The 26,907-nt window shown below is 43.4% G+C and overlaps 1 protein-coding gene across 3 annotated transcripts in view; it reads left to right on the top strand.

Moving 5' to 3' along the window:
- The window catches only part of ARHGAP21 (Rho GTPase activating protein 21), a 239,263-nt gene that overhangs the window by 128,605 nt on the left and 83,751 nt on the right, over positions 1–26,907 (top strand). For all 3 annotated transcript variants that reach the window (XM_040352529.1, XM_040352528.1, XM_040352527.1), the window contains exons 4-6: positions 2,040–2,132; positions 8,704–8,782; positions 10,521–10,575. In XM_040352529.1, coding sequence (XP_040208463.1) covers positions 2,040–2,132; positions 8,704–8,782; positions 10,521–10,575 — 227 coding nt within the window. The remainder of the gene's footprint in view (positions 1–2,039; positions 2,133–8,703; positions 8,783–10,520; positions 10,576–26,907) is intronic.

Raw genomic sequence — 26,907 nt, 5'->3', positions numbered from 1 at the left:
GTGTACGGGCACTGTGGTCGCAGCAAGCCACTCACACCTGTCAAAAACAGCAGCAGGAATCTGATTTCTGCCACTTCCATTCATGCCATGGCTAAATGCCCAATTCGAATGTAGCCCAAGGCTTCCCGTCCTAGAAGGACACTGTGCTGTATATGGAGGAGCAGCAGCATTGTTTCCCTCATTGCTGTCGCATATGACACATTGCACCTATTGAATATACAGAGTCTTTTATATCAAAGTGCTTGTACTTTCCCCGAAAGTAAGGCCTACCCTGATTATCCAGGAGGGCTGCAATATAAGCTGTTCCCCGAAAATAAGCCCTAGATTAAAGTGGTTGTAAACTGCTAGAATCCTCTCTATTATAGTATTATATGTAAAAGGTGTGTGTGTGCGACCGTCCTATAGCGCCGCTCAGCTGACTTCCTGTTGCTTTCCTTTTCCCCCCAGCTGTCGGCGGGGATTTTGCCCCCTCCTGCAAAGCTTGGCGCGAATAAAAGAGGTTGGGCGGGCCATGGAAGCGCCAAGCCGCGATCAGCTGATCCCTACTGCTCTCCTCTTCTGACAGCTTTCAGGTGGCATCTTGGGGCCTCCCTGCCTCTGCAAAGCTCAGAGCTCAGGCAGGCCAAGGGAAGAGTGCCCTGCTCAGCTGATCCCTGCTGCTCTCCCCTTCTCCAGCGGAGGATCTTGGGGGGGCCCTCTCCCTCTGCAGTGCTTGTCCCAGGGGAAGACCGATCAGGCAGGTTACTGAAGCACCGAGTGGCGCTATAAGAAGTTATGTGACACAATTCTATTACAGAAACACCTTTTACATTATATTTTACTGTAATAGCGAGGATTCTAGCAGTTTACAAGCACTTTTACTCTGTTCACACTGGGGATTCGATGGCAAGCCCTACCCCAACAATAAGCCGTACAGTGTTTTTGGTTGCCAAAATTAATATAAGATCCAGGCTTATTTTTGGGGAAACACGGTATCATCTGAGGACAGTCCCTTCACTGGGTATATGTAAGAATTTAAAACCACTTTGATGCTCCCAACTTTCAACTTTCAACCAGAAATAAAATATTAGATTTCGGTTGTCTGACACTATATTTTAGAGCTTTATGAATGGTAAACTTTCTTTATTGTGCGCGCTTGAACACCCCCTAGTTTCTCTTCTGAGATTTATATAACTTACCGGTAATAAAAACTTAATTTATGTGAACACTACAGTCTTGCAATGCAACGAACGTTGTTAAAGTGGAGGTTCACCCAAATTTTTTTTTCTAAGATTACATCCAGCATTTTTTCTCCGTACATACCGTGTAATTATTTTCGCCGGGCTTCCGGGTTCTGATTACTGCGGGACTTGGCGTTCCTATTGAAAGCTTAGCTGATTGACGTCTGGTGAAAATCTTCCCATGTCGCATAAAGCGCGTCACCAGTTTTCCGTAAATAGCCGACATGCGAGTCGGCGCTATATGGTGCCTGTGCAGTCAGCTGTACACGGCAGGCGCCGTATAGCGCCAACTCGCATGTCGGCTATTTACGGAAAACTGGTGACGCGCTTTATGCGACATGGGAAGATTTTCACCAGACGTCAATCAGCTAAGCTTTCAATAGGAACGCCAAGTCCTGCAGTAATCAGAACCTGGAAGCCCGGCGAAAATAACAATTACACGGTATGTACGGAGAGAAAAAAAAAATACCAGCATACTTTACATGTCAAGAAAACATTTATTGGGTGAACCTCCGCTTTAAGAAATCAGGACTGTTTCTTAAAACCTTGGTTGACACCCTTGCAAAGATTGTATGCATCTGCATACTTCCTATTTTTAAATCATAAAGCATATCGAAGCAAAAAAAAAGTCCTATATTGTAGCTCATCTGATCATTTGGTTTGTGTGATATACTTTCTCTTTAGATTTGGTAAGTTCATATCGGCCATCAAGAACTTGCATTGCCTTTCTGAGCTGTGCAATATTTCTAAAACTCCTGTAGTTATGGCAGTGGATTATTCAATGTTAAAATATTAAATATATATTTCTTTTTCTTTTAGGAAGGCAACGAAACCGACTTGAGCCAATGGACACCATATTTGTCAAGCAAGTTAAGGAAAGTGGTCCGGCACACTTGGCAGGATTGTGTACAGGTACTTCATTATTTGTTTGTATATTGGATCTGTACCTTTTTTTTTTTTTTTTTTTTTTTTTTTCTTCATGCTAATAACATTATAAAAATGAAAAAGGAAAAAAAAAAAAAAAAAAAAAAATCATTACATACATTATTTTAGACCCATTTCCATTTAAGTATGGGCCTGACTCTTGGGAGAGGTTATGCAAATATCAAAATACCTTGATGGGTGGGTGTCAATCTGGAGGAGTTGGCATTCTGGGCAAACTAATAATAATCGCAATGTGTGGAAAAGCACTATATCAACAGTGCAAGTTTTTTGTTGCCTATTGATATATTGCATATCTTTATGTTGATATAGCGCTTTTCTACACATTGCGATTATCACCGTTTTATATACAGAATGCGGGGGCACTACAAGGAATGACCGCTTTATCTTTTTAACATTAGATATTGTTACACTTGGGCATTAGCACACAGTACAGATAGTAATATATTGTACTCATTGTTTTTGTACAAGTTTTTACACTTCCATCTGGGCAAACGATACGGTTTCTCCACCAAAGAAAGTAAATCCAATGGATGAAAAAGATGGACAAGGGGAGCAAAGGGTTAGTTGATGCTCTAAGTCCTTTAGCCAGGCAATATTAAGGGCTTTATCTTAAAGGCCTTACAAACTAGCCGAATATCGGGTGGCATTGGTCGGTTTAATAGAAACCAGGCGATATTTGGCTTGTGTGCATGGCAGCTGGTCCGACAGAAGCCAGCTGTTTGACTGGCATTTGTTAAAGGGGCATGACCAATAAAGGTCAATAGCTCAGCAGGGGAGATCACTGTACTAACATCAGATTGTTGGTACAGCGGCTCCTCCTGAGCCTTTCAGTTTGTATTTCTTCAGCCTGCTGGGTTGAAGAGGAAAAAATGGTGTGTACCAGGCTTTACTTCAGAGGCTTAATGCCACCTCTAAAGCCCCGTACACATGGCACGATTTTTGGCCAATCGAGTGTCTGATTTTTGTCAAAAGGGCGTGTGCCTGGATCTTGTATTGCATACTAACGGTACACAATTGTCGTGCCACAAACACGAACATAGTGACGTACTATGAGGAATTTCAGCTCTTGAGCATCACCCTTTGGGCCTCTTCTGCTAATTTCGTGTTTGAGCATTGATTCTGATAATGCATGTTTGTACTTTAGACTTGTGCTTTGTTTGACGGATTTGAGTACTGACCATACGAAAATCAGACGTGCAGCCAATGTCCGACGAAAATTTACTAGCCTGTCATCCAACACTTGTTGGCTGAAAATTGGACAACTATTTTTAAAAGGAGCGTACTAATGGTAAGTTTTTAGGACAACAGTCTGTCAACAGACAATGCCCTGCCAACAACCATACTGTGTGTGAGGCTTTAGACCCCATACACACTATACAACTATTGTTGTCGGATTTCCTTTAGATTTACCGAAACCATGTAGTGCAAGGGCCTGCCTGATTGCATACAAATAGAAACCCTTAAAATGGATGTAAAACCGATTCATGAAATTTGAGCTGGGCACATATATCTCTGCAGTGTTTTGTTATCTCTCTTCAATGAGCTAAGTCCCATAGCTCTCTCCTGAACCCTCTGTTATCAGCCTGATAACTCCTGGAAAATTCTCAGACTTTTAGAGGAAAGCAGCCTGAATCTTTTGTCTGGGGAGGTTGCGAAAAAAAGATTAGCAGAGAGCAGGTCCTATTACAGAACACCTCTGAGAGTCTCTGCCTATGATGAGAGGGGGTGTGTGGCTTTCCTCCAATTAGTAACTTTAGCTATCTTGGCTGTATGCCCAGACATCACACTCTGTGTTAACCAGGAAGAGAACATTTCCTAACACAATCTGAACTTTCTAAACAGTATATAAATGTGAAGACAGCAGCTCTATAGGTAATACATATGTAGGGAAATTTGGTTCATCCCTGTGTATCTAAGGCTGTTCACTTCATGTATGGTGGGTTTACATCCACTTTAACTGCTTGCCGACCAGCCGCCGTTTCACGGCGGCAGGTCGGCTCGGCTGCGTGAGATCACGTAATATTACGTCATCTCGCCAATCAGCCAATAGAGTGCTCGCCCCCGGTCCCGACGTGTGTGCCCGGCGGGAGCGATCACCCCCGGGCACCCGCGATCGCTCGTTACAGAGCGGGAACCGGGAGCTGTGTGTGTAAACACACAGCTCCGGTCCTGTCAGGGGGAGAAATGCCTGATTGTCTGTCCATACAATGTCCCAGTCATTGAGCAGCAATAGGGTCCGGGGCTGAAGTGGTTAAGGTTTGACCTCATATTATATGGTTTTGGTAAATCTGAAGGAAAAAAAATCTACAGAAAATTGTATAGTGTGTATCCAGCTTAATGCACACAGTATGCAGTGAAATTGGAGTAACCAATTTCAGTACAGAAAAGATGCCTGTACAACTATGCAAGACTGAAGGCAAGGCTTGAGTTCAGCATTGGAGTTATTACTGTATTTTTTTTTTAAGATGATCTCTTTGGATATCAACTTTGGAAAACGTAGAATGCCATTTGTTACATGAAAACGTCTTAAAGTGTGTCAAATGGTATTCTTAAAACTTTTTATGCCTTTTGTCTGACGTTTTAAGAATTATAGGTCTATTTTTTTCAAAAACGATTTATATTTCTGTAACCATAGAGGGAAATGCAATTGGTTTGCTTGCGTCAAATAGCCAGTCAGTCTTTCAGCATTACACTCAGACACTTAAATGAGTGGTTGGCATTCATTCTGAACTTTTCCTTCTGACCCAGGAGAGCACCAGCCGCAGCTATCAAAAACGACGCAATTTACTGGTGGGTTGGATAATGGAAAGTGCAAATTTTTAAATGCAGTAAGGATTAGATGATGTCACTTTTCTTGACGCCACTAGAGTAGAACATAACATAATAGATGATGGAGCCTGTGTTGTAGTCAACCCACCATCCTCCAAAGATAAAAGAGGCCTTCTAACTTCATACACAACATTGAGATCCACACCATACATACCTTCAGGCAGTAGAAAGCCACTTTCACATGGCTGGCAGTCTTTACCTCCCTCTGAAAAAACTATCCTCCATTGGATTGAAAAACTATCCTCATTGGCTTCCAGGTGTTCAAGAGGCAATCCTGCTCTCTCCTAAATGCATTGATTTTTGCTAGTGTCCTGAAGAGTGTGGATGTGTTTGTATTTGTAACAGCTGCTGGTAGATTCATGCAATATACTGAAATCCATAGAAGTATCTCCTTTCAACTGGTGAGCACATATTTTCCCAGTTCATTAGGATACTGATGATCTCTCTGCATTTCTGAATCTTCAGCCATCAACAGCTGCTGGTAGATTCAGGTCCGCCTACTGAAAATCCTACAAGTCTCTAACGTCAGCCAATGGGCACCGTTTTACATTTCATTATCTACACGGGCGGTCTCTCTAACAGTCCTGCAGTCGTTGGTAGCTACCCATCTATGTTCCAATCAAGCAAGACTCTGCTATTCAGGTCGAACCAGTATGTCTGGGGTTTCCTAATAGTTTATTGGTCCAGAGCAGAGGTAGTTTTCCAGGTCCTGTTTCTGCAACGCACTCTTGTGTACCTAGCAGGCTTTCAAGTTGTACATTGCAAGTTGGCCACATGAGAGCCCTCTTCTCTGCTAGGAACTATACACGGGAAACTGTACCATTTTTTTTTTTTTTAACTAGCTGCACTTGATGTGCCTTCAAAAAATAAAAGGGTGCATATGCACACATTTTGGATCTTTGCCAACCTCATCAACAGCAAGGATAGTGAATAGTAAAGCTTTAGGGCCAACTATTTGGGCAGTCTATTTGCACTGCATTTTAATGTCAAGCCACTTGTGCCCCAGCTCAAGCAAAGAACAGGTGCGGAGCGATGGCAACACATCCTTAAACCTGGCCTGCCACAAAAGCCAACTTTGTCCAGACCAGCGTGAGCTTGCAGCCCACCCTTACTACCTCTTCAGAGCTGTGCTTTGCTACCAGTTCTTCCTGCTCGTCCCCTTTTTCCTCTACCACTCTACTTCCTCTAAAAAGACAGTAGTTGGCTTTAGCCTGCAGTACTAGCATCAGAGGGGGAGAAACAATGTAGCGCTAAGGAAGAGCAGAGAAAATGTAAAGAAACAATAACGGAATACCACAACCCTTAACCTGCCTGGCGGTATTCCCGAGTCTGACTCGGGGTTAGATTTTCCTGCTGCGAGCGGTAACCTCGAGTCAGACTCGGGCTTGCCTCGCTAGATCCACAGGCATGGTTTACTTACCTTGTCCCTGGATCCAGCGATGCCACCGCGCTGTGTGAGCGAGCGTGACCTCGCTCGATTCACACAGCGTCCTCCTGTGCCACCGATCTCCGTTCCCTGCGACGTTGCGACGCACGGGGGCGGAGAACGGCGCCAAATTCAAAAAAGTAAACAAACACTTTACATACAGTATACTGTAATCTTATAGATTACAGTACTGTATGTAAAAAAAACACACCCCCCTTGTCCCTAGTGGTCTGTCCTGTGTCATGCATGTTCTTTTATATAATAAAAACGTTTCTTTCTCCCTGCAAACTGTAGATTGTCCATAGCAACCAAAAGTGTCCCTTTATGTCAAAAATTGTTTTAGATCAGCTAAAAAACAGCGATAATAAATTATAATCACTTGCAGAATTGTGCGATAGCGATTTGTGGGGAAATTCGTCATAAAAAAAAAATAATGACAGCAACAATTCTGCAACTGAGCAAATTTCAGTGATTTTGATTTGATTACATTATTGAATATTTTTTATTATAATTATATTATTTGTTATAATTATTTATTATATTATAATTTATAATTTTGTTTTTAAAAAAAATGTCATACCCGGGATGCCTATTAGATTCTTGTGAGTTATTTCTAAAAATTACAGGCCTACAATATAAAACGCCAAATTTCCTTGCAAATAATTGTACCGCTTTCAGCATGTTTTTTCTGAAAGAATTATACCGCCAGGGAGGTTAAAGGGGAGGGCTTCACTTTGCTTCAGTCAGCACTCTGATAATGTTTACGCCTCTCCACACTGAGTCATATTTAGACTTTTCTATCATCATCTCTGTCCAGTATGACTTAAAAGTTGTGTTGCCAGGACCACATAAAGGGGACTTGGGGAGCAGGTGTGTTTTTTAAACTGATGGCTCCCAAACTTGAGCATTCCAGGTGTCATCCAGTATTGGATTTCAAAGTGCCAAAGTCTTGGTTTTCACCAATTATTAAAGGTGGAGTGCATCTGACGTCCTGTGACTACTGCGTTTTTAATATTCATGACCTACGGATTGTGAAACTGCTTCATCTGCAGATAGTGTGCCTCTTATATTACAAAGTGTAGGGGGTGTAATTAACCTTTGCGGACACTTGCGTTTCAGATTCCTGGGGCCAGGTGGTGGCATCCAAGGGCTGAAGACTGAAATTTACCTCCCTGCCACCTTCTTGTTTTCTCCTTGTTTTCACCACATATTTAGCACACCTCAGAGTCTGGCCTTTGGCATCACATTTTTATAGACTTTACCCCAAGCCGTTGGGTTCACAAAACCCAGTTGTGGCATTCACCCCATTCTGGATCTCTGTTTTGGAAATCCTAATTTGAGCCCAGAAATTAAGCATTGAATCCCTGCGGTTTGTCAATGTCTTTTCTTAATGGAGACTTTCTGGCTTCTGTGGACATTATGAATGCATGCATGTACATGTCCCCATCTTTCCAGTGCATAAGCGTTTCCTACATTTTGTCTGGGACCACTTCACTATTTATGTTCCTATCCTTTGGTCTATCATCTGTACCTCGGATGTTCAGCAAGATGCTAGCTCCGATATTCACTTGTTGTAAGACATTTACACATCGTCCTGTTGAGGCAATTGATGATGCGGCCTGTGACTGTCCAGACATTAAAGCAGTTCAGATGGACCTTGGACCTGAAATTTTTGCTAGAGCCGACTCATTGCGTAGTGTATGTGGATCTAGTCTTGGATACAAATCAATGCAGAGAGCTGAAGAATGTGGCTGTTCAATCTGCTTTTTCGATCCGGGTAATCTGTTGTGAAAGTCGGAACTAGCATAACTAACAAAAATGTTCTGAGGTAAAGAACTAGAAAGATGAAAAGGTATGGGACTTAATTTTTGGTTTAATTATATATATATATATATATATATATATATATATATATATATATATATATATATATATATATATATATATATATATATATATATATATATATATATATATATATATATATACACATACACACACACACCCTCCCCTTACTCTGCAGTTGCCAGCCTCTGTCGTTTCTAGGGAAAGGATTGACTATAGTAATTATTTTAGGACGAGCTGCTGTTTCAGCCTGGTATGAGGAGAAGCGGAACAGTTGGAATTTATTTTTATCACAAAGGTGCCCTTTATCTTAGATTTTATGGAAAACTGACAGATAGATAGAATCTGATGGCAGCACAGATTCATTTTTCCTCCATATTTTTGTAGCATATTGGTTAAGAAATATTAGTGAATAACTGTTTCTTTTTGTAATTCTAGGGGACAGACTCATAAAGGTGAACGGAGAAAGCATCATTGGGAAGACCTATTCTCAAGTCATTGCGCTAATTCAGAACAGGTATGTATCCCCCTTCAACACATTTTATATGTAGATTAAAACCCCAATCATTGCTATTAGATAACAAACTGTTTAGTGTGACTTCATCATTGGTTGCCACATAAGAGCTCTTCATACATTTTCTATAGGATAAGGGTCTGGAGACTGGCTAGGCCACTCCATGACCTTAAAGAGGAAGTAAACCCTCTCTTAAAAAAAAAATTGCATAGCATACTGGCTCATTATGAATTACTTACCCGAGAACGAAGCCCCCGCAGTGGTCCTCGGTCACCTCCTCCGTCGCCGCCATAATACCCAGAGTGGCTTCCGGGTATCGCTGTGACTGGCCGGAGCAGCAATGGCATCACTCCCGCGCATGCACGCCGGAGCCGCCACTAAGGGCATGATTGTCGTTGGTAGCGCCACACTCAGTGCGCCATAGACATTGGTGCAGTTTTCTTGCAAATATCTCCTTAACCATGTAGGTTAAGGAGATATTTCTTGTACCTACAGGTAAGTCTTAATCTAGGCTTACCTGTAGTTCAAAGTGGTCTGTAAGGGTTTACAACCACTTTAATGTGCTTCTTCTTGAGCCGCCACTTTGTTACCTTGGCGGTATGTTTTGGGTCATTGTCATACTGGAAGACCCATCCATGTTCTGGCTAAGGGAAGGAGGTTCTCATCCAAGATTTTACAATACATGGCCCCGTCCATTTGCCCCTCAATGTGGCAAAGTCGGCTTATACCTTTAGCAGAGAAACGGCCCCAAAGCATAATGTTCCCACCTCCGTGCTTGACTTTAGGGGTGGTGTTCTTGGGGTCATAGTCAGCATTTTTCTTCCTTCCAAACACAGCGAGTCGAGTTAATGCCAAAGAGCTCAAATTTTGTCTCATCTGACCACAGCACTTTCTCCCAATCCTTCTCTGAATCATTTAGATGTTCATTGGCAATCTTCACACTGGCCTGTACATGTGCCTTTTTGAGGAGGGGGGACCTTGCGGACGCTGCAGGATTGAAACCCATGGCGGTGTATTGTGTTGCCAATGGTTTGTTTGGTGACTGTGGTCCAACTGCCTTGAGATCATTCACAAGCTCTTCCCGTTTAGTTCTGGGCTGATACCTCACTTTTCTCATGATCATCCTTCCCCCATGAGAAGAAATCATTTATGGCGCTCCAGACTAAAAGTGATTGGTGTATTTCTTCCATTTGGGAATAATCGTGCCAACAGTTGTGTCCTTCTCACCAAGCTTCTTGTTAATGGTCTTGTAGCCCGTTTCAGCCTTGTGCTGGTCTACAATCTTGTCCCTGAAGTCCTTTGACAGCTCTTTGGTCTTGCCCATGGTGGTGAGGTTTGAATGGAAGAAATAGATTTGAGTTGTCGCTCGGAGCATCTTTTTAGATTGACTGGACTAATCTGTGTACCACATGAGCACATACTGTAACCATTCTGTGGGAGTCAGAATTATTGTTGGTGGGGGGATCAAATACTACTTTTACTCACTGAACTGCAACTCAATTTATAACATTTGTATAATTTTTTTTTTCTGCAATTTTTTTTTTTTTTTATTATTATTTGGTATTCTGTCTCTATTTTTTTTTTTAAGATGCACCTTTTTATAAAAAATTATAGACCCTTAAATTCTTTGTAGGTCGGCAAAATAATTTTCCCCACTGTACTTGTTAATGCTGCTACAGTATAGTAGTACATTACAAATTGTATTGTATGTTGAATAACCATGCATAAAATTGTGTTGCAGCGATTCCACGTTAGAACTCAGTGTGATGCCAAAAGACGAGGACATCCTACAGCTGGTAAGATCTCATGTCCACTCTTTATTATTATTTTATCGTTATCATATTTGTTATGTGCACAATTCATATTGCACCATATACCAATGTGACTTGTTTTTTCTTTTTTGGGATTTGCTAATAGAATAGAAATAATGTGAAGAAGGGAGCTATTCCAAGACTGCATTATCAAGTACCATTTCACACTGAGGCACTTTGCAGGCGCTATAATGCTAAAAATAGTGCCTGCAAAGCACCCTGAAAGAGCGTCTCCTTTCACTCCAGTGTGAAAGCCCGAGGGCTTTCTCACTGGAGTGGTGCGCTGGCAGGATGTTAAAATGTCCTGCAAGCAGCATCTTTGGTGCGGTGAGTACACCACTCCACCGCTCTTGCCCATTGAAATGAATGCGTGGCCGAACCGCCATAATAGCTCATTATGAATTACTTGCCTTAGATCAGCGGTGCCCAACCTTTTGAAGAGCGAGGGTCACTTAAGCAACTTGGTAATCAGTCGCGGGCCACGATGAGTGGAGTGGACGAATGACGGGTCACGGCTACTCTATAGGCCCTCCGATCCGCCCAGATGGAAGGGAACAAATGTTTTTCGGATTGGAGGTAGGCGGGCGTAAACGGACATCTGTCGCTCTGTAGAGGTGAATTGAGGGTCCCATTTGGTCGGGTTGATCGTGTGAAAAGGGCCTTAGACTGCTTTCACACTGATGTGCTGCAGTTTGCCCACACCGTGGGTGCAGCGTAGTGCACCTGTGTCTATCCTGCGGGTTAGCTGAACTTTGTAATAGACTCCTCCTCTGGCAAAGCCGGCGCTGTAGAGAAAGCATCGGCTTATGGGGCTCTGCTCAGCAACCGCTTTCTTCCTCTACCACCAGCTTCACATCACAACACTGATGCTGTGGTATGGCAGGTTGGCAACCTGCGAACTTTGCTTTCGAACCTGCCATTCCAGAGCAGGATGTCGCGAACCACATCAGAGGGCTCCGCGGGCCACTGATTAGCCACCCCTGCCTTAGATCGAATCCCTCGTTCCTCTCCTTTGCCGCCGCCATGATACCTGGAGTGACTTCCGGGTATCGCCGCTCCGGCGCTGTGACTGGCCGGAGCGGCGATGACGTCTCCTTTTGCGCATGCACACAGAATGGCACGATCCCCGCGCATGCGCGAGTTTCCGGCGCTTTCACATATAAGACACAGCACGCTCAGTGCGCCTGCACCGTAGACATCGGTGCCCAATTTTTCTGCAAATCTGACCTTAACCATGTAGGAGATAGGTTAAGTAGGTTAAGGAGATATTGCAAGCACCTACAGGTAAGCCTTCATGTAGGCTTACCTGTAGGTGCAAGTAGTATCAGAGGGTACACAACCGCTTTAAGTGTTCTAGAGAACATCAGAGTCCTCCTATGAGGTAGCTAGGACAGTCCGGGAGCAACATTGTGATAGCTGCTGGATATTTCTGGTTGTTTTGTATGTTGCAAGCATATATATATATATATATATATAATGTCCTGTGTGGATATGGATACCATCATTTGCTTCCTTTTTGATGCTACTACCCTAGGACCGTTTTTTTGTAAACATTTGGGAAGAGGCATTCACAAATTGCGTCCGAGATGGAAATTCATTCATTATTTATGTAGATATTCTACAGTCTGTAGATATGTTTAAATTCATTGTTTTCATTTACCAGAACTCTTGAAGTGTGCACCCCTTCAAGATATGGACAGAGAATGAACATCTAAAATGGGAAGCACATTTGGTTGTTTACGTTTTTAATGTTCACAATTCTCTCTGGCTTTCATTTGTACGGAGCAATAAGGTTTGTCTGAATCCAGGGATTATTGAATTGGCAGAAGAGAATTGTTAAGCTGCCAGTATCCAACCACTTGGTGAAATTACTTCTTTGCTCTAAATTTTATCTCTGTCCTTTAAAAAAAAAAAATGTATGAACAGGTCATTTTAATGAGCTGACGCAATGTAGTTCAGTCCAAAATGTATTTCCACATTTATGTTACCCTTTGGCCATACAGTTGTATCACAAGCCGATCTGTGAACCCAGAAAACAGAAGGGTTCATGTGCCAAATATATTTTTTGTCACACACACACACTATTCAGCTTTGTGTATGCTAACATATAGAGTGTACCCTTCCTCCATAGTTGATGCAGAACACATTTAAATGAACTTCAGTTTTTATTCCTTTGGCAATTCTGAAGTAAATGGGGGGGGGGGGGGGGGATGAGTGCATAGACCAGGCTTTCTCAACCAGCGTTCTGTGTAACCCAGAGGTTACTAGAGGTGGTTAAAGCTGTGGCTGATTGACTTTCCATCTGATGGTGCCTGTGCAGTTCCAGGGCCAGTGCCACTTGATAGAGCCAGCAGCAGGACATCAATGTCCTATTTTTTGTCTCTTAGGGCCCATTCATTCAGTGCCGCTCCACTTCATTCAGCAGAGGATCTGTGAGCAGATCCCTTGCTGAATCGAAGTTAAACAGGATTTTTTTCACATCAACGCCCATTCAGTTTGCATCTGCATTTAGACAGTGGACAGGTGCAGGTTTGTGATGGTTCTTTGGACCTGGACAGACTCAGAGGTAAGCGGGTGTAAATGAACACAATGCTTGCCTCAGCCTGCCAATAGACCCACATGGAGCTTTCAGTCAGGTCTGTCTTTAAAACGATCAGGTGGACCTGATCGGAAATTCAATGTGAAAGGGCTTTAAGGGTGATATTCTGACCAGCACCTTAAGAGTGGCATTCTTCTTGACCACCAATGTTAGGAGTATTTTTCCTATTGACCCCTGATTGGTTTACTAAGGATTCAAGGCCTGAATATTATTTTAGGCATTCCTCCAAATTAAAAGGCTGGCATACACTGAGAGCTGTGCATTAAAGGAGTAGGGCCAAAGCACTTTCGTCCCAACTTCTCCTGGGGATCACAAGAGTGCACTTCTTTCTGCACTCCTTTAACCCGTAATTGTCTGACAGTGGGCTAAATCCCACTGTCGGCAGACATCACTCATGCGGTCCAGGCTCTGGAGAGATCCTGACTTTATTGTAGCCTGACCAGCATCCGGCTCAGCCTCTCAACGCGAAGCTGAGAGCCTGAGCCAGCCACTTCCGCCCCTTCCACAGCCCAGTGCTCCTGTGAGTGCCGGAGGGGCACAGAACTGAGACCAAGAAGTTATGTTCAGTGGTCTTTGATCGCTCACTTCTCTGTGTACAGGTGGCAGGGGATAGATGCAGCATTGAATCAATGATGCATCCACCTAGGTGAGCATGTATGTTTATTTTTTTTTTCTAATGCCACAATTCTCTTAAGTCTAGCTTTGCTAGTGATAGAAGCGTGAGGCACAGGCACTATTAGGTTTCTATCAACTGCACCCATGTGCTGGCATATGGCGTTAGATGGGGTACAGTGAAGAGGGTATAATTTTCATATATGTAAGCTGAGAATGTTGCCAAATCATTTTGGTAACTGGAAAATGTGGACCAGTATACTATAAAAGATGATACGCCATGCACAAACAATCATGTTAAATTTTCTTTGTAGCCAAATGATACCGTGTTTCCCCCAAAATAAGACCTACCCTGATAAGACCTACTATGTTTTTTTGGGATGGCTGCAATATAAGCCCTACCCCTGAACAAAAAGCCCTAGATTTAAAGTGGTTGTAAAATTGTAGAATCCACTCTCCTACAGTAGTATATGATGTGTGTTTCTGTAATATAATTGCATCAAATACCTTCGGTAGAGTGCCTCTCGGTGCTCAGCTGTTCTCCTCTTCTCCCAGCTGTCAGCGGGGGATCTCGGCTCCTCTCCCTGTAGTGCTCTGAGCAGGGAAGAGAGCTATGGCGGGCCATGGAAGCGCTGAGCGGCGCTATAAGAAGGTATTTAAGACCATTGTATTACAGAATTGCACACCTTTATATAATCCTATAATAGAGCAGATTCTAGCATTTTACAACCACTTTTAATATGTTCGCACTGAGGATTTCTGACAGGCAGGGAGGGGGGAGAAGACGGCACATAAAAATCTGAAAATAAACCCTACTGTGTTTTTGGTTGCCAAAATTATTATAAGGCCCTGGCTTATTTTCGGGGAAGCACAGTACCTTTTCTATGGTATCATCTATTTTGGGCCAAATGAGGCCTACCAGGGGCCACCTTAATGAAAGGGAACCTATTGTTTGTTTTTTTGATGTTCATTTCTAAAAATAGAAATGTTCTTTTGTTAAAGCGGAGGTTCACCCTAAAACAATTATATACCATTACATCCAACATACTTCCGACATCTACAGTATGCTGTTTTTTTTTTGCCGTACATAACGTTTTATTGTTGTTTTCCCCCCGGCTTCCGGGTTCTGGCTCCCGCGGGACTGGGCGTTCCTATTCAGAGGTTAGATGATTGACGTCTGGTGAAAATCTTCCCCTGGCGCATAAGGCGCATAACAGTTTTCCGTAACTAGCCGACCTGCGAGTCTGCTCTATACGCGCCTGCGCCCACCGTGTAGAGCTGACTGCGCAGGCGCCATATAGAGCCGACTCGCAGGTCGGCTATTTACGGAAAACTGGTGACGCGCCTTATGTGCCAGGGGAAGTTTTTCACCAGACGTCAATCATCTAACCTCTGAATAGGAACGCCCACTCCCGCGGGAACCATAACCCGGAAGCCGGGGGGGAAAATAACAAAACGGTATGTACGGCAAAGAAAAAAAAACGGCATACTGTAGATGTCGGAAGTATGCTGGATGTAATGGTATATAATTGTTTTAGGGTGAACCTCCGCTTTAATGAGTAAAAAATATTGTAGCTGTTAGAGCTCTATAGACGATCTGGATCCCTGTGACAGACATCCTAAATAGCAGATCTCCCCTCCCCCTTTATCCTTGCAGAGTTCACATAGGCTGCCGAAAAGCATGCAAACCGTGCCGGGCTTTCTTGTTCCAGAGCCCAGCATGCTTTGTAAATTGAGCGTCATGAACGCACCCCGTAATGTTTTATTTATAGAGAATGTTTTATGCCGTTGATTAAAAACAGTAATAGAAAGCGTCAGTTTCTACACTTGCAAACCAAAAACCATTATAGTTTCCCTTTCATTGAACTGTGTATTGGAAGGGGTTTCTCCACACGACTAGAAATGTATTTTTCTTCAGTTCTTACAATCCCTGAACACTTTTGTGTATATACAATGCATCTGACTTATAAAGTGGTATATGTACGTTGTAGAATTGGTTATTCAATCCTTTTAAATGCAGCCCTTTTATCTCATCTAGCAGAGTTCTAATGACTGTTTATTAGCAGTGGAGCCTATCAGTATTACACAAGTCTTTGTGGTTTTGTTGCACAATAATTCAGCTGTGAAGTATTTCGTTTGTGTTTTTAGAAAGTGGTAATACTTGCACATTTCCAGTTTGTGAACCGTGTCACCCACTTGTGACTGAAAAGTAACCTAATCCAACAGTAAATAGTCAAGTGTTGCGTCTTTTTTTCTTGAGATGATTTTCTGGAGCCGGTACTTTGTACGCTTGTCTGTCTCTGCGGTTTGTAGGATGATCTCTGGAGAAGGATGTACAGTTGTTGGCCCTCTCATCTCTCCTCCATTGGAGTTTTCTCCTATTTGCTTGGCATTATGGTGTGTTGCGTGCATCGGGAGAGGCTTTATTTCATTGGCAACACATGTTTAAAGCACAACTCCATTTTTTTTTTTTTAACTTTGCACCAGCTGTAGTAAAAAAAATTATAATGGTAAAGAAGCATCTCTGGCTATAGTACTTGTCCTTCTACAGCACTGCCCCCTGCAGTATTTACACTCTGGCTCTAGATGTCCTTAGTCGTCCCTGCTGAATGATACCCAGCATAATTCAATCCACAAGACCGAGGACATACTGTGAGTGCAGGTTATGAGTCGTCCCTCTTAGGAGGCATCACTATGGAACCCAGAACTCAATGTAATAATGCAGAGATCATCTTTTTCATTGGACCCCATGCTCTGTTTTTTAGGCTGTATGGATAAAGAAATTATACCATCCACCATACAAGTCCTAGTGCTTCAATGTCTTTTCCAGACTTGTAAAGTTTTTGCTCAGACGTGCTTGGCACCCTTAACGCCTACCCAGTGATGGCAAACCTTGGCACCCCAAATGTTTTGGAACTACATTTCCCCTTGATGCTCAACTACACTGCAGAGTGCATGAGCATCATGGGAAATGCAGTTCCAATACAACTGGGGTGCCAAAGTTTGCCATCACTGGCCTACCGACTCAGATTGGCTAAAGGTCATAAATGGTACAATAGTGAAGGAAAAAATGGATATATACCAAGCTAAAAAAAAAAAAGATGAATTTTAGGAGGCCTGGTTGAACACTCCAGGAATGGCACCTAGATCTCTTGTGTTGTACAGGATTCCTGCATGGTCCAGGAAGTCTGAATATTTTCCCTTCACCTACAAGCTGTGTATGACCTAATACTCCTCGGAGCTATACTTTTCTACATCCACTTACAGGGGAGGCAATTGTGCCCTATAGGAAAATCAAACTAACTAGGGATACATTCCCCTGAAATTTCGAAACTCTTTGAGAGAGATACTGTTAAATAAACGTCTCGAGTCAACCTGTTGCATTCCACATTGTTTATTGAATGACAATACTCTACAATAAGAGCCGGTTCACACTGGGGTGAATCGTCAGCCGCCTGACGAGTCGCGTCCCATTCTATGCAATAGAACCGTTCTAATAGGAGCAACGCAAGTCGCTCCGACTTAGAAAAAGGTTCTTGCACGACTTCGGGGGTGGCTCGGGGGGATTTGCAATGACGTCTATACAGAAGTCATTTTGCTAATCGCCTCTGAAGTCATCTTCGGGACGACTTGCAGAGTCACCCCCAAAGTCGTGCCGCCGCAGTGTGAACCGGCTCTTAAATTGTATGGTTTACCTTCTTGTAAGAAATGATGCGATGTACTGTTCAGCATTTGTTTACTTTGTATTGGTGATTGTCTGTCGTCTTCTTTTTTTTTTTTTGCCATTTCCAATATTTGGGCAACCTAGAAAGGAAAAGAGGGTTGTTGAGGTTTTTTTTTTTATTTATTTTTTATAAATTGTAAGTTTTTTTCTTTTTATGTATGTGTAAAAAACGTTGAATAAAAATAATCTGAGTTGCAGGAAAGGGTGCTGATTTGGCTACGTCAATGCCCGTGGTCTGCATTATTGGGCATTACCCAGTGCAGAGTAGAGACAGAAGATTCTTTACATCATGTGACTGACCAGAAGACATCTGGAAATGGTGGGTTGTGCGATGCTTTACCCAAACGTTCTTTTTCCCCACAAATAAAGCTTTTTTTTTTTGGTGGTACTTGATCACCTCTGCATTTTTTATTTTTTGCACTATAAACAAAAGAAGAGCGACAATTAAAAAAAAAAAAAAAAAACACTATCTTTTTGCTATAATATTCCAAATGTTTCCTCAGTTTAGGCTGATATGTATTATTCTACATATTTTTTGTTAAAAAAAAAATATCAATAAGCGCATATTGATTGGCTTGCGCAAAAGTTATATCGCCTACAAAATAAGGGATAGATTTATGACATTTTTATTTTTTTACTAGTAATGGCGGTGATCAGCGATTTTTATCAGGACTGCGATATTGCGGTGGACAGATGGGACACTTTTGACAAATTTTCGGGGGTACCATTCACACTAATACAGCGATCAGTGCTATAAAAATGCACTAGTGGCCGAAAGGCAAAGCGACGTAAGGCAACGTCGTTTTGCCCAGGGGAGACAGTAAAACTGTGGAAGCTGGTCGGAAAGGGGTTAAAGTGTTAACCCAGGAGCCTGCATTCACTTAATCTCGTCTCCCACAGTACACAACATTGAAATGCAATTATTTTAGTAAATGTAAACTGCTAAACACCTTTTCCTCATTGGCAGTATATAGCAGTCTTGTGACTTTTTTGCAGTTCCTGGTTAAAGCTTGTATACGGAATTTTCATACTGCACTGAGCTGTCCTATAGGGATCAAGGACCCCTCATCCTCTGTCTGGACAGTGCTGATTGGCCCTGTGCAGATCACATGCACTCTCCCAAGAAAAAAACACTCTTTAGCAATACACACCAAACTGAGCATGTGCAGCCTGACTCCATTAGCTCTGTCTTATTCGGACCAGTTCTGGAGTCGGTGGAAGAGGTAGCAAATCTGTGCATACAGCCTTTTTACACAATAAAGAGCATTAACCCCTTAGGTTCCACAGTGAGTATAACAATCCTGCTTTACAGACTGATTTTACGGTTGTGGGCTTAGTAGCACTTTAACTCCTGGCAACCTGCTAAAAATGTACTTGAACACACAGGGGTTGTTTCGTTACCAAAGTTTTAGTATTTCTGTCCAATCACTTCAAAGATTTATACAGCTCTGGCAGGCAGGACAGCTATTGATATTTTGAAGTTGAGCAATAAAGGTAGGTCAAGCCCCTGCCCAGCAGACGGTGACTGAGCAGCAGCATTTTCATTGTCGGGAAAATGTGTTTGCAACACACATTTGGCTACTGGTACTGCCACTGCTCACCCCCCAGAGTGCAACACTTTTTTTTTTTTTGATTATATGTTTGCCTGGAGTTTAGCCTTAACTTCTCATGATGTGCTGACTATTGTAATAGCATAATAGCAGTGAACCAATCGCACCAAAAGGTAGGGAGACTCCCTTGCATCTACTGTACACCGTGTACCAAACACACCCATTTTTGCCATTGTTGACGTGTTACCAGTTGCACAAAATCAAAGCTAGCTGCAGATTGATATGGAATGGCATTTTCATTATCATTAAATTACAAGATGATGTGTAGCAATTTATAAACGTGTGTTTTAGTGAATGTGGAGTTTTGCGTTTTAAGCTTTGCTTGGCCTGATTTTACAAATAATAGTCAGAACAGCTAAATTGCCTTTTTTTATCATCCAGGCTGAGGTACCCATAGACATAATATTGATTTCCCAGCCCTGCTAGTTCTAGGAGCATTGGGTGACAGGTAGGTCTTAGATCAGGGGTGCCCAACCTTTTGAAGCGCGAGGGCAACTTAAGTGACTTGGTAACTGGTCGCGGGCCACAATGAGCAGAGCGGGCGGATGCCACTCCTTAGAGGTGAATGGAGGAGGGTCCAATTGTGTCAGACTGACCGTGTAAAAGGGGCCCATGGCGGCTTTCACACTGATGCACTGCGGTTTACTCGCACCGCGGGTGCAACACAGTGTACATTTGGCTTTTCTGCACTTTGCAAAAGACTTCTATTATATTCTGAAGGTTTGGTGCACTTTCAGAAATCTCACCAAACTCGCAAGTAATAATAGAAGTCTATGGCTCAGTGCAGGTAACCCGCACCAGCAGTGCTCTGCATCTGCTGACTCATTTGAAAGAAGCCCAGTAACTACCAGAGAACAGATATTCCCATATATACACTGTGATTTTAGTAATAAACTGATCTTTAATAGCAAGTATTCTATTCTATCCCAGAGCAGGAGGTCGCGGGCCACATCAGAGGGCTCCGCGGGCCGTTGGTTGGGCACCCCTGTCTTAGATGAAGGAGGAGCCTACTGGACAGATTTACTTGAATACCGGAGCATGGTTCCTCAGAATAACAACAATGATGGTGTTCTCAGCTGAGCTCACAAACCTATACAGCTGTAGCATTTGAGGTCTGCACTTTCGTTGCAGGACCTCTAATGGCCCATACACAGAAAATGATATGAACAATACCGATTTCGAATGCGATTGTGTGATAATCTGATCGTTCGTACACATCTTTCAAGAGCCGATCATGACATTGGAGCCCCAGTGTATAAAATGACAGCTTTAATCACTCTTAACATTTTTTGTGGCTGCTAAACATGCACAGTACTGCTCCTGATCGCCCTAGGAGAGCAGCAATGCATGTGGGAAGACCTTTAGATGGTTTATCATCTGACTCACTTTTGCGTGTAAATTTCAGATTAAGTTATTAAAGTAGAGGTTCGCCCTAAAAACTAATTTTTAACATTAGAGCCAGCATACTAAGTACATTTACTTTTGGCAGGTCATTATTATTTTTTTTCTCCGTACTTGCCTTTATATCCTGATTTTGTCCAGGGCTTCCGCGTTCCGATGACTCCGGGACTGGGCGTTCCTATCCCAGCCTCAGGGTTCCGATGACTGTGGGACTGGGCGTTCCTATTCTTCGGTTCGATGATTGACGGCTTGTGAAACCGGTCCCCTGTTGCACAACGCGCGTCACCAGATTCCCGGAGATGGCCAAGCTGCGAGTTGGCACTATACGGCGCCTGCGCCCGCCGTGTAGAGCTGACTGCGCAGGCGCTGTATAGTGCAGACTCGCAGCTCGGCTATTTCCGGAAATCTGTTGACGCGCGTTGTGCGACAAGGGACCTGTTTCACAAGCCGTCAATCATCGAATCGAAGGATAGGAACGCCCAGTCCCGCAGTCATCGTAACCCGGAAGCCCTGGACAAAAACAGGATATAAAGGTATGTACAGAGAGAAAAAAAAAAGACCTCCCGATAATAAATGTCCTTAGTATCATTAGTATGCTAGATCCAATTTAAAAATTTTTTTTTTTTGGGTGAACCCCCGCTTTAAGCAAGCGTTTCCTACAGGAGGTAAAGAAACTAGAAAATGTGACATGTATCCTAAAGCCCCACCTGCTGGCCTAAAATGAGAATGCATAATATGCCAAAAATATAGTAAACATATTAAAGCAGAGTTCCACCCCTATTTTCTCCCACTTCCGGGTATAGATATCCGCGGATATCTACGCCAAGTCCGGCGCCTCCTGCTGTCTTCTGGGAGACACACAGGTCTTTGGATATGTAAGTGTCCATATTTTAAAAGTCGTCAGCTGCTGATTTAAATAAAAAAAAAATAAAAAATTGGTGTAAGTTACAAAGGCATATTTAAAAAAAAAATAATACATCATACTTCACTCCTCGTGTCCCACGTTGTAGTCCACCATAGAAATTTGCTATGGTGGGCACTCATGCAGGCTCATTCCTGAGCTGGTTCCCCCACTCCCTGCTCACTGGCCGTGTTTGACAGAAGCAAATGAGGAGGTGGAGAGCTGGGAGCACCTCTGCTCTTGTGCACATCACTAAATCTGTAGGAATGGGGGGGGGGGGGGTGTGTCTGGGGGTCTGCAGAGACGCAGGTTTTTTACTTTAATGCTTTGAATGGGGGTGTGCCATATGCACTGGGCCCATAATGTCTTGTGCAGAGCCTGTTGTCAGATGCTTGCCTAGCTGAAAGTGATTAGATTAAAGACTATAGATATCTAGGAATGTTCTGTGATATGAGCGTTTACTCCCCCCTAAGAGAGCAGGCTGGATCCGATCACTTGCGTGTTCATTGCCAATCAGCCAACCTGTAACCATGGCAATGCACGGCCTCATCTTCTCTGTGTTTAATTATGGTCTAGTGTTATATGTTTTGTACTTCAGCCTATACAACATGAATGTTGGTGCATAATCTTCACTGCTGACTGCTTGTGCTATGCTGTCATCCGCCCTGGATTTTAACCTTTTCAGAGTATTCGGACCAGTGCACGCTGGCATCACCTAATAGGTTTTTGTAACCTTTTCCAGAAGGAGTTTAGAGATGAGGAATTATGACTTTCTTCAACTTTCCCATTTATGCTCAACAGTGTGAAAGGAGGAATCTAACCTGTTGAAAATTTTATTGCGACATCCACACCTGCGGCTGTCAGAATGCTGCATCCGCTTTTGATATTTGCAGATCTACATTTTTGCCTATATAACTGCTTTTAGTCCCTCATGTGCCAGCATACTGGAGTTTGGGTTGCATGTAATAAAAGGGGAATTCATTGTGTAGTATTCCAGTGGTAAAACAACTCTATAAGGAATTCACTGTGTACACATTCATGATTGTTATGATCTGTGGAGATTGACCATCAAAACTTTAAGCTTGTTGGGCAATCCAAAACCATACAAATGTAGAGTTGGCATAGTCTTAAGCTGGTCATAGATGGTGCAATTTTTTTTTGCAACCATGAGTTGCAGGAAAGAACATGGATGGATTCCCCATCAACACTGACTGTGCTGATGGGGGAATCATTTGATTTTCTTTCTTGCAAATTCCTCCTGCGGGGCTATTGTGTCTTCATGGAGGGATAAAGCCGACATACTGCTTGTACTCGAGGTAATCGATGGATCGACTTGGGTACAATCACCCTGCCCACACATGGTTTGATTTTTAGCCGGTATCTACCGACCTGACCAAGATTTGAACCATCTATGGCCGTTTTTAGGGTGCATACTTGGGCCGAAACAACTAATCGATCAACTTTTTATAATCAATTAATCGGCCAGTAACATAATGGGATTAAAAAAATATAATTATCCCTTTATAGTACAAAAAGAAAATCACTACTGTAAATATTACTTTCACTGTCCCACAGTAAACAATGAACCCCTTACAGTAGCGATTATTTGCTCTTTTTGTACCAATTTTAGTTTTTTTAACCCCCATTATGTTACTAAATGTCAGGCCTGGGTCACACCTCTGTTTTTTTGGTGCTTTTTGCAGAAACACACTACAGTTCATTCACATGGTTTCCTATGGGACACATTTTACATCAATGCTTTTTTCAGCTGCTGTGTATTTGGCAATGGCAATGACTTTTTTTTACCGCAAAATGGTGCCATTTTGTTTTTTTGGTTCAATATACTTCAATTGAGAAGCTGTAGAAAAGCATGTAATGCATTTTTGCGACAATTTGTGTATTTTAAACCGCCCAACAACAAATTGGTCAAAATTTTATTTATTTTTTTAAATGCAAATTCCAGCAAAATTATTATTTTTTTTTTTAAGGTTAACCGATTTAATCTAAATGAATCTAATAATAATCAGCCAACTAATCGATTATGAAAATAATTGTTCGTTGCAGCCCTAGTACATTTACACCTGTGAATGCATTAAATGCTAGAACCGCAGCAGAGGTTCCCGGTGAGTAGCTGTGGGAAGCATCCAAATTGAAAGCAGTGGTAGGTTTCTGGTTCCTGCAGCCTATCGTGGACAGTTGAATGTAAGTGCTCCTACGCCCTTATACGAAGAGAGCTTTAGTTGTGTTGGTTCAATTGTTACCCAGATATCAGATGTACAGCAGCTCTGCAGGCTGACTGAAGCAGGGCTTGCAGGATGGAGCCTTTGTCCAAATGTATTTTGTAGGTGTAGAAGACAAATTTACTCTCATAACCACTTAGATGATATTAAACGAGAACGCCCATCACCACTACATTTTCATTAATAATAAATGAATACTTTTCTTAAATAAATTGCCGACACTTAAAATGCACGTCTTGCTACTTAGCCTTTTGCTTGTTTTATTAGGTTTTGCCGCATTCCTGTATGGAAACTGGTCATCTCATTCATTATTAACCTTGCCCGTGGTTTTCACTTGTAGTACAAATTGACTTAAAAAAAAAAATCCTTTTGTTCTCCAGATGCAAGTATGTCCAAACTCTAAATACCCACTACTTCAGCATCATAATTGGCTGCACTTACTGCCTATCAAAAATCATCTGAGCCTAGGTTCACATACGGGCGATTTGTCATGCGATTTGAGAGATCAAATTGAATGACAAATCGCAGCCTATCGCCGGCAATGGCACCGTTGCAATTGATGCGACACAGATTTTGCGGTTTGCAAAAGTAGTTCCTGTACTACTTTTGACGATTTCAGGTGCGACTTCAATAGACATCTGTATGAAGCCACACAAATGTCTTTCCAGTAGCACCTGAAATCACGCTGACCTTGCTACTTTGAAATCGCACTACTTCAAGTGAAGTATCACATTTTCAAAGTAGCATAAGGCCGGGTTCACATTGGTGCGACGCGACACTAGTACTACTTTGGATCCGACTTTGCCCCGCGACTTGAAGCCGATATATGTCCGACTTTCAATGAATGGGTATCCGACTAGGATCCCTGCCAATACCAAGCACTGTGTTTGATATGAATCTTGATGGGGAACTCCACGCCAAATTTTTACTAAAAAAAACGGCATGGATTCCCCCTCCAAGAGCATACCAGGCCCTTGGGTCTGGTACGGATTTAAAGGGAAGCCCCTACTCCGAAAATCCCCCGAAATCCACACCATACCCGAGCACGCAGGAAAGGGGGTGGGGACAAGCCCCCCCTCCTGAACCGTACCAGGCCGCATGCCCTCAACATGGGGGGGTTGAGTGTTTTGGGGCATGGGGCGCCCTGTAGCCCCCCCACCCCAAAGCACCCTGTCCCCATGTTAAGGACAGGGCCTCTTCCCGACAACCCTGGCCGTTGGTTGTCGGGGTCTGCGGGCGGGGGGCTTATCGAAATCTGGGAGCCCCCTTTAAAAAGGGGTCCCCCAGATCCCAGCCCCCCCATCTTACACATTCACCTGGGGGAAAAAGTGGCAAGAAAAAAAAAGTAAAGTAATTTATTAGGCAGCTCCGGGGTCTTCTGACTTCGGGGGGTCTTCTTCCGACTCTCCGCTCTCTTCTCCGCACTCTCTGGTGCTTTCTGCTGGGCCCCTCCACTATATTCTTGCAGCTCTTTTACTAGCAGGGGGGCGGGGCCCCGGTCTTCTCCGCCGTCTTCTTCCCTCTTCTCTTGTCCCGATGTTGACTCGATGATCTCTGCCGCTGTAATGCTGCCCAGTGTGCAACATTTATATAGGCATGGGGCGTGGTCTCCCGGTGACCCCGCCCATATGACGTCACAGTCCCGGGGCATGATGGGACCGATTCTGTCAGTCTCCCTACTACTGCTGATATTAGAGCACATGGTAGGGCAACAGGTTATGTGTTTTTTTTACCAATGATGGGGCACTATTCCTCCCTCTGGTACCAATAATTGGGGACTATTCCTCCCAGTGGTGGCAATGATGGGGCACTATTCCTCCCAGTGGTGCCAATGATGGGGCACTATTCCTCCCAGTGGTGCCAATGATGGGGCACTATTCCTCCCAGTGGTGCCAATGATGGGGCACTATTCCTCCCAGTGGTGCCAATGATGGGGCACTATTCCTCCCAGTGGTGGCAATGATGGGGCACTATTCCTCCCAGTGGTGCCAATGATGGGGCACTATTCCTCCAGTGGTGCCAATGATGGGGCACTATTCCTCCCAGTGGTGCCAATGATGGGGCACTATTCCTCCCAGTGGTGCCAATGATGGGGCACTATTCCTCCCAGTGGTGCCAATGATGGGGCACTATTCCTCCCAGTGGTGCCAATGATGGGGCACTATTCCTCCCAGTGGTGCCAATGATGGGGCACTATTCCTCCCAGTGGTGCCAATGATGGGGCACTATTCCTCCCAGTGGTGCCAATGATGGGGCACTATTCCTCCCAGTGGTGCCAATGATGGGGCACTATTCCTCCCAGTGGTGCCAATGATGGGGCACTATTCCTCCCAGTGGTGCCAATGATGGGGCACTATTCCTCCCAGTGGTGCCAATGATGGGGCACTATTCCTCCCAGTGGTGCCAATGATGGGGCACTATTCCTCCCAGTGGTGCCAATGATGGGGCACTATTCCTCCCACTGGTGCCAATGATGGGGCACTATTCCTCCCACTGGTGCCAATGATTGGGCACTATTCCTCCCACTGGTACCAATGATTGGGCACTATTCCTCCCACTGGTACCAATGATTGGGCACTATTCCTCCCACTGGTACCAATGATTGGGCACTATTCCTCCCACTGGTACCAATGATTGGGCACTATTCCTCCCACTGGTACCAATGATTGGGCACTATTCCTCCCACTGGTACCAATGATTGGGCACTATTCCTCCCACTGGTACCAATGATGGGGCACTATTCCTCCCAGTGGGGCCAATGATGGGGCACTATTCCTCCCTCTGGTACCAATGATGGGGCACTATTCCTCCCGCTAACAACAATGGGGCATGAATACCAAAGCTGTGGCATTGTTTACTCCCACTGACACCAGGATTTTTCTACTCCCACTGGCCACAGTCCGGCCCCCCTAAAGTCTGAAGCACAGTAAACTGGCTCTTTGGAGACCCCTGTGTTAAAGGAACATAAATACTAGAATCCAGGCAAGGCTTTGTCAATCTGTGGAATTCAGTATACCCTGGCAACAGTAATGTTGACAGAGGTTCTCTTTCCAACACTAAAAAAAATACTGTTCTCTTCAAGGCGGAGGTTCACCTGTTCCTGGAATATATTGAAAGTATGCAAAAGCAAATTTTATCATATATGAAATTAAACATGACATTTTTTTGTTTTATACTTTGAAGTATTTCCTTGTTCATATTTGGTTTTGAAAATTTACGTTTTTTTTTCA

The sequence above is a fragment of the Rana temporaria genome, chromosome 5 (genome assembly GCF_905171775.1).
Source record: "Rana temporaria chromosome 5, aRanTem1.1, whole genome shotgun sequence".
NCBI lineage: Eukaryota > Metazoa > Chordata > Amphibia > Anura > Ranidae > Rana > Rana temporaria.
The sequence above is the reverse complement of the archived record's forward strand: the minus strand, read 5'-3'. Positions and strand labels throughout refer to the sequence as shown.